The sequence below is a fragment of the Chrysemys picta genome, chromosome 1, assembly GCF_011386835.1.
Source record: "Chrysemys picta bellii isolate R12L10 chromosome 1, ASM1138683v2, whole genome shotgun sequence".
NCBI lineage: Eukaryota > Metazoa > Chordata > Testudines > Emydidae > Chrysemys > Chrysemys picta.
The window spans coordinates 96202181-96215041 of NC_088791.1; the positions used below are offsets into that span (position 1 = coordinate 96202181).

The following is a 12861-nucleotide window of genomic DNA, read 5'->3' on the forward strand; positions in this document are numbered from 1 at the left end:
TATGTAAGTTGAGAGTTTGCCTTCATCTAGAGTGCTGTATTCACTTTTGGTCACCCTACCTCAAAAAAGATGTAGTAGAAATGGAGATAGTGCTGAGCCAGGCAGTGAAAATGAGTAGAGAACTGGACAGATTTATGTATGAAGAGAGACTGAAACGATTGGGACTGTGTAGTCCAGCCCGGGACAAATAAGTGGGGCCATGCCAAAGATACACATCTCACGGACTAGTAAGCTACGCATATGAGGTGGCTCCTGTCACTCATAACCTTAGAACATGCAGACATGCCAGGAAGTTAAAAGGCAACACACGTTGAAACCTACCAAGGGGCAGCTAAGGCAGGCAGGGATCTCACCGCCCCAGGGCTCAAGACCTGAGTGGGGTTCACCGTTCAGGGACCATCACACAAAGCAGCGGCGGGTGTGCCCGTGCTGGACGTTGACCCAGCCACCCTGCTCGGGCAGGGAAGACTCCACCCCTGGGGATAGAGCTGTCCCAGACTCCCCCGGCCCCACCCTACCCTCTGGGCACCCAGGCCCGAAGTACCCTCTGCTTTGTGTGTGGCCCGCCCCGCCCCATTCCCGAAGCTTGCCGAGGCCCCGCCCCTCCCCGTTCCCGAAGGTTGCCGAGCGGGGGTCGTGCCGCCTCGGCTCTCGAGCTGGCGTTTCCGGAGATAGCCGAGGGGCTCCGGCCCCTCCCCTCCCCTCCCCTCCCCTCCCCGGCTGCTGCTCCCGCCGCCTCCTCCTCCCCCTCTCCCGTGGCCGGCCCGAGTAGCTCGGCAGAGCGGCTGCTGCGGGACGGACTGTGCTGCTCCTGAGCCCGCTCCCTGACCCTTGCCCCGGCTGCGCCGGGCCCGCAGCGCCACCGGGCTATCGCGACAAGCGGGGACCCTATCGCCAGTGTGCGGCTGCGGCGGCTCCCCCAGGGGACGCGGGGCGGCCGGGGGGTCCGGCTCGGATGGCGGAGGGGACCCAGCCCCAGCAGCAGCTTCTCCCCGGCGGCGGAGCCCCCCGGGGCGTGAAGCGGGAGCCGGAGCTGGAGCAGCCCATGCCCGGAGGGGACGGCGCCGAGACCGGCTACAGCAAGCGGCTGAGGACAGAGGCGGAGGCGGGCGGAGGCGGCGGCATGCAGGTAGCGGGGCCCCGGGCCGAGCGGGCAGGCTGCGCTCGGGGGCCGGCAGGCGGAGCCGGAGCGGGAGGGGGGGGGTCGGTGCAGGCTCGGGGGGCACCCGCCAGCTGGGGGGCACGTAACTGGGTTGTGTGGGTCAGCGAGAGCCTTGCAGCGGAGGAGCGGCGGGATCGGGACCAGGACCAGATCCTTTGGGGGTACCCGGTCGGGACGATAACCGCGGGGACCGGCTCGGGAGAGCGGGGGGAAAGGAGCCGGCCAGGTAGGCTGCGGGAAGGAGGAGGCCGGTGCTGACCTGGGCAGAGATGGGACACTCTCCGGAGCCGGGGGGTATGGGCTGGCCCAGGACAGGTAGGGGAATGAGATTGGAGGGCGATGTGGAGTTGATTTGGGTCGTGGGGCAATTCCCCACCAGGAGCTTCATGTTCCCTGCAGCAGAAATGAAGCCAGTTTTCCGAGAGGTGTTTTCGCTCTTCCTTGTCCAGTGCCGAACATCATAATCCAAAAAGTTACTGATTCTAATGGAGAATACAGTGCTGATTCTGGAGAGTGCCCCTAAGGATATCAGTGTTTCCATTAGAGGCACACTTAGTTTTCAAACTGTTATTTTTGCGAGCACTCTCTTAAATAATGGGGCTTATTTGTTTTTAAATTCCTTTAAAAACAAATGTATACAGGTTTTTGTTTGGTTGTTTTCCCTGTTCTATTGATGTTTGCAAGGATCTTCTCAACAATGAAGAAACTGATGGGGCTATATAAGAGAAATTGTGAAACTGACCACATGCAAAGTGATTTCAAATGCACAATGTAAACAAACTGGATAAAAATAGAGACATATTTTGTTAATCTAGTTGTTAACAGTAATCTGAGGAATTATTTATAACAAGATAATGTATAGGGTTTTCAGACCTGATATTTTCAAGTTGATGTCTTTTACTGGTCCAGATGCCTATTTATTAAAAAAAATTAACAACCTTAAAAATACGCCATTCCATCCTATAGTTTTGATTTTTAAGTACTGACTTTTCTGATGTTAAAGGTGTGGTAATATCTAAAACTGCAAAGACTGTTGTAGAATTGTTGGTATCCAATGTGAGGGCTGCCCTCCATTAACATATTTCCTTTTGCCAAATCACTATGTCTGTTGCACTGAGTCACTGGATGCCTGTTTCTATCTTGGGTGCCTCAGATTGGTGACAGCTGCTTATTGTGGACTTCATTTACTACTTTTGTTGTTGTTGCTGTTTCTTCTGCTTTTTCCAGTTTTTAATGAATGGGAGAATATAGAAATTAGGAGTTCAGTGCTAGTTTACAGGATGGGAAGAGGCATCTTGGGGTTGGAGTATTCAGTGTATGGAGCAGAGGTGTCTTGGATAACATGAGGGAACAAGGAGGATCTGGTCTGTAATCTTAGAGCCTACTCTCCCATAGATATAGATGGGCATGAGTTTATGAATTCACATGGGTACGTCATCACAATGTACTATTTTAATTTATCAAGGGTACAGTTCTTCTGGGGACAGTCTTGTTTCTGTTTGTTCTTCACTGGGCCTTTCATTCCCACACGGCTGGATATCTCCCTCTGATTGTAGCTTCTGTGTACTGTATCACAGTCTGTGTAATGGCAGCGCTGCCCTGGGAGATGCTACGGATGGGAGTGGCAAAGGCAAATGGTTCGGCCATCGTGCATTTGTGTTTCTAATAATCAATGACACTTAGCCAGATCTTGCTCTTGGGTGTTTGTAAATAATGTCTAATTGGAGGTGCAGCTAATAAACAAGAGAGGGTATTTCTGCAGTATATGTGGGTTGTTCCCAAGATTGGCAAAAAGAGCACTACCACTTATTAGAGTTTGAAGGCAGACATGTCAGCACACGAAAGAGTCTTCTATCTTCTTGCCCCTTTATGTTTTGATCATCATTAATGAAATGTTCTCTCCTTTTTCAGATGCATTTGTTTGGAGTGCTTTTATTTTTATTTTCTCTCTGGAGATATTTTACACAATGTGTTTCTGCTAGAGAAGTAAGCGGGTGGTCTCCGTGCTTCTTGTGCTGTTTCTTGCACTGGATGTGTTGGAACTCTTTGAAAACAACGTGATTTATTCATCATATTTTTTCTGCTCTCATTCCTGCTTGGGTTTGTGGTTCTTGTTAATAGTCTCTGAAGGGAGATTTGTGTCCCATTTAACATGTTTCTCTCCTGACTCCTTCCCAAGTGCCAATACAATTTTTCTTCACTTTTATTTTCTGGTTATTTCCAGATTGGATGCTGGAGGCTTTTTTTTTTTTTTAACTACATTGCAGCAGGAAGTATTTGTTTGGAGATCTCCTGTATCTGGCCCTTCCTGGTTCTCTCTCTCTCTCTGTCTCATCACACTCAACCCCCATTTTCCCTCGTATCCCTCCTTTCTCACACCATTATATCAACTGAACTTGATTTGGAACATCACACATTCCATTTGTAATGCCCCCTGCTCCTCCAGGGGCTGCCACATACTTCCCTCTTCATTCCTGGTTGCAATGATATTTTCCCTGGTATAAAGGTCTTGACGTGTGAAGACTATGCATGAGTGCACTGGAAAAGCTGCTCATAATAGAAGGGAAACTTGTATATTGCATTTAGCTTGATACTTATGAATGAATACATGAACAGTCTGATATGAACTTCTTCCATCTTTTAGGAGTTGAAAGCCAGGACATATGTCGTTGTTCTTGTGTACACACATGAGATGCACTGGTTTGGTTAAATAATGGTGGCTAATTTGGTTTACAGTTAGTTTACCAATATGTTTGTTCACACAGGCGTTTGCTCTGATTTAACTAAATTAAATAAACTCAGGTTTTAAATTGAACTGGTGCAACTCTTGCATAGAAAAAAGGCCCATCTAAATTTGGGCAGGGAATGTATTTTTGTTATGTGTGTGTACAATGCCTATCGTAATAGGACCCTATTCCCTGATTGGGGCCTTTAAGTGCTACCACAATACAAATATTAAATAATAATATATATGAATGTTTTCCATACAGGTAATGTAGGCAGACATACAATTCTAGCAACACAGGAAAAAAATTACTGTAAAAGTCCTTTTGATCTGAAGTTTCACATGATTTTTAGGCCAGATGAGAGTGGTTTGTTTGTTTTTTTGGAAGGGTTTTTTTTTTGGTGGTTGGGAGTGGGCCAGTGGAAAGTTTGAGGCTAATCAGACAAGTAATTTTTGAGTTATTGTTTTTAGAAAAAATGGTGGTTCTTAATGTTTTGGAAATTTATCCTTATAACTGATTTTCCATCATGAGAAAGAGTGCCCAGACACTTCTAACTTTTGAAGTCACTAATTTTTTAACAAATCCTCCGTGTAAAAGTTAGGCATGATGCTCACAGAAGTTGTGAATTCCACATACATAGGATCTGTAAGTATCGGAGGTTTTATGGAAGCTAGAAATAATGTGAAACCAGTGACCTTATGTTGTGGCTCCTGCAGGTCTTTTACAGTCTCTAGTTACTATTCCAGAGGTACTAAGCTTAGTAGCTGCTGTTTTCAAAATGTTGAGACTCTGTGCCTGTAGAGCTTGTAAAGGTTGTGAAGGGGTCCTGAACTGCCATGTCTATCACAATTTCCTTTATGTTAAAGCATTACATATTAATGTCACCGTTAGGTAGACAGTGAATCAGAGTAAGGAAGAGGAGCGTAATGTTGTAATAAATCAACTCCCAATTACTGAAAAATCGTAACTCTTCTATAAACCTAATGATGCTTTTTTGTCTGTGTATATAGAATTGAAAAACTAGGTCACAAAGAGAGACTCAAGATAGTAACTGGATATTGAAAGGCTAATGCTGGGGACAAAGTGTGCGTTAGGTGCTAATGTAACCCCTAAGTATATTGAGTTTCTTATTCTTCACTCTCTCTCTCTCTCAGCCCTGGCACTAGCAGACAGCTTACACAGTTAGGGTTTCATTATCTAATCCATCTCTGATCAGCCTGGATAAGCCCTGTTTGGCCAGTGCTGATCTTGTTAGTAGGGTGGTGTAAAGCCGCTTGAGCTGGGATTGGGACAAATCGGATCATAGCTGGTATCTGAATCGGACATATTTCTGTTAATCAGGCTGTGGGAGGGGGAAAGAATTAGCCTCAGCAGAAGGTCCAACATAAGCTGCTTCTGTCTCCCTGTGGCCTGTAAGTGGCATATCTGCTGTACTGGGCCAGTAATGTGTCCTGGGAGGGCTTGGATGCGTTTGTAAACTTTTAAAACAGAGTCCCAAGTGCATTGTTGCTTCATCTATTAACCATTTAAATACTGTGGTGTAAGAATGTAACTTTCTTTTCTGGGGGTTTTGCTGTTCCGAAGTAGTGATTCATTGGTTCACTTGAGCACCAGTCCCTCTGCTTGACCTTGATCCACTACTTCTCCAAGAGGTTGCCTGTTGTTCTGATTGAAGGAAGAGTGCCACTGAGACAAGCACATCTTTTATTTTTGTGCTGGGTTGGAGGAGAGAAATGGCGCATTGAACTGGGAAGTGTGCACTTTCTCCTTCTCTAGGAGAAAATGGGGGCAGAAGAATGGAATTGAAAAACATCATTAGCATGGAAAACATTGAGTTGGACATGTCCTTCCTGCCCTCTTCATTGTGGCATTAAAGGAATGCCAGCCAAGTGGGATGCACAGGTTCTTGGCCACCACTGGAGAAAATGTCCAAGTGCTTCTCTTCTGATTGGCCTGTGAAGGGGCTGAATTACTCACCCACGCCAACCTTTTGTGTTTTCCACTTAATTTTGGGGGTAACTATCTGAATTTGCCTTGTTTTGTGAATTAAAATATTTTTGCTTCTGTGGGTGAGGAACCTGGTACTGGTGGTGGTGGTTGTACTATGAATCTGCTAGTAAAATCTGTCTGGAGACTTTATTTTACAGCACATTTCTTTTGAGATCGACCTATATGGCACCTGCATTCAGTATTTCTGTGAGGCAGGTAAAAGGAATTGCCTCTTGTCAGCTATAAATCTAACTGGGCATTAATGGATCTTTAAGTAAGGTGTGTGCTAAGCAGGCCACTGATGTTTTCAATGCTAATGATGCTTTTTCTCCTTCTTGCCATTCTTGCATCTCTGGTAACAAATTTCCAAAGACTGGGTTGGATTCTGCAAGGAGAAGAGTTGACTAGGACTGTAATAGGCAGGAGGAGTCTGGTTGATCCATCCTTTTGTAGTATGGGTGCATCCCTAGGAAGCTGGCTGGTTACCAGGTTCTCTAACTCCGACAAAGAGGAGCAGATAGTTTAGGGAGAATGCTGTAGAAGGTGCACACTGGGCTTGGACTTCCCTCCTTTCTGTCACTTACTCAGTGGCCATCTCTTATGAGGGATACCAGGAATGTAGAATATTCTTAGATAGAACTGAGCTTCATTTTCTGTATTAACCCCTGTCTGAGGTTCAATGAGGGATGTAAAGGGAGTTTAACTGGGAGACTGTGGGTTTATAGAAGTTTTTGGATGTAGACAGGCATATTCATGCTGATGTGGAGGTGCATAATAAACCATCCTCTGGTTCATAATTATTTCTCTGTTCACTTTTATTCTCTGGGTTTTTTAGAATCTCTATATGGATGTTATAGTTGCCTCATAGGTGAAACCTGGGAAGGTTTTATATATTCTTCCCCGAGTTTAAAGGGAGCCTTTGGGAATAGACTGAAGGCTGTGACTGGTAGAGAAGCTGGAAGCTCTTTATAGCTGGCTCTTTCCCTCCTCATTCAGGAAGATAGGAAAGCCCCAGATAAATCAGATTGATGCAGTAGAACACCAAGAGAGTTTGTCAATATTTCTCTGGATTTTAGAGGTGTGTGTTTAAAGGTGATAGCCGGAATTGCAAGTCTAGAAGCCAAATCAAGGTCTGGTTCTTCTGGGGGCTGTTTTCTTTCCATATACGGTTGGGTGCTCTATGAACAATTATTTTATAATATTTCCGATTAGAAACAGCTGAATGTTTGCATTTCACAGAAATCCTGGGATCGTTGTGGCCATTTTGAAAACTTTATTGCCCACTTAGCCAATGAGGTTCATAACCAGGGTATCACAATGCAACCAGAATGCCAGCCCTCCAGGCTTCCCCTGTGAGTGGTACTCTGTGTTATTTCCAGTGGTTTCACTTGCAGAATCTCCATTTCACAATACACTTGAGTTCACACCTCGGGTTTCATAGTTGTTGTGGAGAAGGAGGCACTAGTCCAGAGGTGGGCAAACTTTTTGGCCTGAGGGCCCCATCTGGGAATAGGAATTGTATGGTGGGCCATGAATGCTCACAAAATTGGGGTTGGGGTATGGGAGGGGGGGTATGGGCTCTGGGGTGTGGCTGGGGATGAGGGGTTTAGGGTGCAAGAGGGTGCTCTGGACTGGGAGCGAGGGGTTTGGAGGGCGGGAGGGGGATCAGGGCTGGGGCAGGGGGTTTGGGGTGTGGGAAGGAGTGCAGGCTTTGGCTGAGGATGCGGGCTCTGGGGTGGGGCTGAGGATGAGGAGTTTGGGGTGCAGGAGGGTGCTCCAGGCTGGAATTGAGGGGTTCGGAGGGTGGGAGGGGGATCAGGGCTGGGGCAGAGGGTTGGGGCGTGGGGAGAGGCTCAGGGGTGCAGGCTCCAGGCAGTGCTTACCAAAAGCGACTCCCGGAAGCAACGGCATGTCCCTTCTCCGTTGGAGCGCTGGAGGGGGCCATTGGAGTGCGTAGGAGCCGGAGGGGGGCCATGCCGCGGCTTCCAGGAGCTGCGTGGAGTGGTCCCCGACCCTGCGCCCCAGCTGGAGCGCCGGAGCGGGGCAAGCCCCAAATCCCGCTTCCCAGCGGGAGTTTGAGGGCTGGCTTAAAACGGCTGGCAGGCCGAATCCGGCCCATGGACTGTAGTTTGCCCACCCCTGCACTAGTCACTTGAGGATTGTAAGAAGCCAGAGTCACATGCTGGCTTCCTGCCTTACTCCAATTTCTATCTGTGGCTGTATTTACACTGAGGATTTTCCCATTGTTGGTCTAGCATTATAGTGAAAACATTAGTGTACATGGGTGCAGATGACACACCTGAAAAAATGCAAATGCCTAGTATACACTAGTGATTCCACTGTTGCTAGTACTGCTGGGGTCAAACTGGGGCTGGACTAATGGTGGGAGAAGTGCTGAAAATTCTCAGTATAGGCAAGATTGTCATTCGATCAACTGGCAAGTCTGATAAAGTTTGAGCTGTCCTGTATAACTGGGTGTAAAAGTAAGAGAGCAAACGGTCTGGGAGGAGATTAGCAGGTGCTTTGGGTGGCATGGCAACCTAATATTTAATTTCCCCATATGAAATATTAATTGCATTTGTGTGTGTGTAAAAAGCCACTTCTGAGCTATTTCAGCTAAGGGATTAGAGGAGCATCCAGAAGTAAAGTGAGAGAGGCAATTAGAGCTAACCAGTTCCAGTTCACTGAAGCATTCTGTTGATCTACATTTTGCAGTGGTATTGAGGTGACTTTGGAGTGTAGCTGTCATGAGATAATCCCACAGTTTAGGGATTAAAGCCAGTTGGCTGAGTTTTGGGTCTTAACTCCCTCTGCTCTCCAGTGAATTTCATTTTGACCACAAACACTTCTGAATTTAAGAAAAACGCTCTGTATTTTCTCAAAACACTCCCCCCCCCCCTTTGTATCAGTTTTGCAGTTATACACACATTTCTATACTTATGGCTATGTTGACTCAACCTGTTGCAACCTTGCTATGCACTGGGCTTTACTTAAAAATGTCTGTTTGATTGTTTTGTAATGTGGATTCCCGCTTGTGGACTGTCTCCAAATTTTTAGGCAGGAGCTTGTGAACGATCCCAGTACCATTGTCATCTGCCTTGTCACGCAGACATATGGTACTGTACCTAGTGAATGCTACCAAAGTGGCTCTGTTGTTGGACTGGACTGGGACAGTAGCTGTATGGGAAGATAGGATGTGCTCAGATGGCTTAACATTCTGGTAAGGCAGCAGGAGTTGTGGAAGATGCTCCTAGTTTATTTTGTGAGGAATGGTATCTAGATTTGAACATGGGCCTCCTATAGGGCAGTGCAAAGAAAGCTCTTGCGGCTTCTGCTGGCTCAGTCGCTGAGAGACTGGGACCCTATAAACTAGCACCTCGTGGTAATCTGGGGTATGTGGGAACAGGATGTTTCCAGTCCATGTGAGCTAGGAAGTGTGGGACTCAGACTTCTGCTTGGATGGGTCTCCTCTACAGCAGAATATCCACCCCACCCCCACCCCTTGCTAACCAGTGTGATTGATTGTGTGTGTCCCTGTTGTCTCTGCCAAGGGAGAATTCTTTGCTCAGGATAATTGGATGCTTTCTTCCAGGGACATAGGTTAGATGAGTACTGTTTATTTTCCTTTATGGCAGTGTTGGTTTTGTCTGATCATAATTGCCTCCACTGTAATAAAAATACTATTTAGTGCAAAGATGGGACAAACCTGTACTATTAAAAAGCAGAGGAGGGGGATGGGTTTTGAAACCTCTCCCTTCCCTCTATTTGTGGCTAAAATCCTAACAGAGGAGCTAAAGAAATGGTCTTGTGTAGCATTTCTGTGTTTTGGATATCAAATTATCTTCCCTAGAGGCTCCTGAGATTCTGGGATCTGGATCTAGATCAGGCTCCTCCCAGGGCCTGGAATGCATTCTGTTAGCTGAGGCTTTCTGCGATGCTTGTCCTATTCTGTTATTTTAGAAGAATTTTGCAGACATCTGGAGTAATTGCCACCATCAGGGGTGATGTCCAGGAGTGAAATCCCACTAAGGCCCCACTTAAGTCTTAATTTAGTATTGTGTATAATAGCAAAAGGCAGTAATTGGGACCACAGGTATATAATTTGTCTGTGGTTGCAGTTTCCTCTCTGAGGGGGGTGGGAGTGGAGCTTTAATGTAGAATATGCTCCATCTACCATACAAAAGCAAAACAAAACTCAAGATTTATCAGAGCTGTGTACTTTCAAGTGTGCAGAATGCAGGGGGAATGACAAAGTATATGTCCAAACTATCTTCATTCCATACACCCTGCCTCAGAAAAATCCTCCGTATCTTTTGGCACAGAACAATCTCAAACCGAGATCTATTGACACAGTGCAGCCAAGAGGATATAAGCACCATCATTGCCAGGAGGTGTTGGAGATGGATTGGCCATGTGCTTCGGATGGAAACTGATTCCATCACCAGAGTAGCAATAAGATGGACACCTGAAGGCAAGCGAAAATGAGGACGACCGAAAACAACATGGCGAAGAGCTGTGGAAGCCGAGCTGAAAAACCTGGGTCACAGCTGGGGAACCATTGAAAGACTTGCCAGAAACAGACAGGAGTGGAGGAGCTTCGTCACTGCCCTAAACGCCAGAGGCATAGTGGGAACATGATGATGATGATGATGACCGTAGACCAGGGATCGGCAACCTTCAGCATGTGCCTGTCAGGGTAAGCCCCCTGGTGGGCTGGGCCAGTTTGTTTACCTGCCGCGTCCGCAGGTTCGGCCAATCGCGGCTCCCACTGGCCGCGGTTTGCTGTTCCAGGCCAGTGGGGGCTGTGGGAAGTGCCATGGGCTGAGGGATGTGCTGACCGCGGCTTCTCGCAGCCCCCATTGGCCAGTGGGACCCGCGATCGGCCGAACCTGCGGACGTGGCAGGTAAACAAACTGGCCCGGCCCGCCAGGGTGCTTACCCTGGTGTGCTGTGTGCCGAAGGTTGCCGATTCCTGCCATAGACTACTGAGGCTTCAGCACTACCCTCTAGAATCACTGGCTCTCAACCTTTCCAGGAGTCTGATTTGTCTTGTGTACCTCCAAGTTACACCTCACTTAAAAACTGCTTGTTTACAAAATCAGACATAAAAAATACAAAAGTGTCACAGCCACTATTACTGAAAAATTGCTCTCATTCTTGTTTACCATATAATTATAAAATGAATTGGAATATAAATATTGTACTTACATTTCAGTGTATAGTACATAGAGCAGTATAATCAAGTCATTGTATGAAATTTTAGTTTGTACTGACTTTGCTAGCGCTTGTTATGTAGCCTGTTGTAAAGGTAGGCAAATATCTAGATGAATTCATGTATCCCCTGGAAGACCTCCTAGTACCCAGGGGTACGCCTACCCCCGGTTGAGAAACACTGCTCTAGATCAGTCTTATCCCAGAAAAGGTACTGGTGATGGGGTCTCCCCCTCCCAAGTCAACCTGTGTGTGGATTCTCCGATTTCCTCTGCTGCCTTTTTACTTCTGAGTGAAAGCCTCATGCTCTTTGGTGAGCATGAAGGATGATCCATAGGCATCTCTCCTTTCTTGTGAGTATTGGGGGATTCTCTAGGAAGCTCACTCTCTTTGTGTGGCACCCCTCCAGGATTCTGGGCTCAGAGTGAAGACTTGCTTGTTAACTTTCACTACAAGCACTTGCAGCTTCTGCCAATCCAATCAGTGAGAAGCTGGGGTTCTAACATGAGTGCTAAACCCCCTGGGTGATCTGGGATGTTTGAGAACAGTCTACTGTATTTCCAGTCCATGTTGGTCCAGGAAATGTGGGACTGGAGCTTGAACTTCTTGGGTCTCCTATATAGAATGCCAGAACTCCCACTAGTCCAGACCTGAAAACTTGTAGGAACTTGAGGAAATCTCCATTATCATAACACACTGGCTCCAGCAGTGAGGGATTGAGTGAAGTAAGTAGCAAGATGATGCATTTGTTTTGAAACTGTTGTAATGGAGCACAGATGCACACAAACATGTGTTTATGGCTTGGCTGCTAACTGAATCCCATGAATGTCTTACTAAAGAAAAGCATGATATTGGAACTCTGCCATTGTAACATAGTGTTTTTGTATGCAATATGTTAACAGAAAGTTAAAATGGCAAAGTCAAACAGTAAGAAGTTAGGAAATGCAAGAATGGAGGTTGCCTGTGCAATCTTAATTCAGCTCCTTTGTGTGTATGCATTATGGTACAGTCTTTAATTACATAATCACATATTATTTGGACAGTGTTCACTGGGGCCCATATCACTGGGGCCACTGAAATCAGTGGGAGATTTGACACTGACTAAAATGGGTGCAGGATCAGATCTTGAATGGATAGCTATTCCATATTTCTTTTTATTCTCATCATCCATTGTGTGGCCCCATGTATTATTTATTGCTCACCATCCAAACCCTGCACTGAATACAGAATTATTAATTTCCTCGTGGGCTTTTCTTTAGGACTATTCACCATAGTATCTGAATATTTCACAGATATTAACGATCTTATCTTCCCAACAACCCCTGTGCAGTAGGGAGGTATTATCCCCACTTTACAGATGGTGAATTGAGGCACAAAGAGATTATTGTCAAAAGTGTTAACTAAATTTGGGTGTCCACTTTGGGACATCTAAGGTCTGATTTTTTCAGAGTACTTAGCATTTTTATATGTTCAATGCACAGCTCTAATCAGTTTCACTTGCAGTTGAGTGTGCTTCTGCAAATCAGAGCCTCTGTGTCTCAAATCGCTCACCTAAAAAATGAGGAACACACAATTAGTGACCACCTGTGAAAAGTTTGGTTTGAGTGACTTGCCCAGCATCACACAGAAACTTTGTGTCAGAGGCAGGGATAGAATCTATTTCTCCAGGGCAGTATTCAGACACCTAAACTGCAAAGCCCTCTTTTCTTTTCCTGCAGTCCCCTGCCTCATTCACCACTTGCCTTCAACTTCTGCAACAAACTAGAGTCTTAT

General features: G+C 46.3%; 1 protein-coding gene across 29 annotated transcripts in view; it reads left to right on the plus strand.

Moving 5' to 3' along the window:
• The first annotated feature begins 780 nt into the window (after window positions 1–780).
• RBFOX2 (RNA binding fox-1 homolog 2) overlaps window positions 781–12861 on the plus strand; it is a 246656-nt gene continuing 234575 nt past the window's right edge. For 28 of the 29 annotated variants that reach the window (XR_010591977.1, XR_010591984.1, XM_065563985.1 and 25 more), the window contains exon 1: window positions 817–1129. Coding sequence is in view for 27 of the 29 variants with exons in the window: in XM_065563985.1 (XP_065420057.1) it covers window positions 956–1129 (174 nt within the window). In the remaining 2 variants the exon portion in view is untranslated. Of the gene's footprint in view, window positions 1130–12861 lie in introns of all 29 variants that reach the window. The other variant, XM_065564271.1, reaches the window with a different exon arrangement.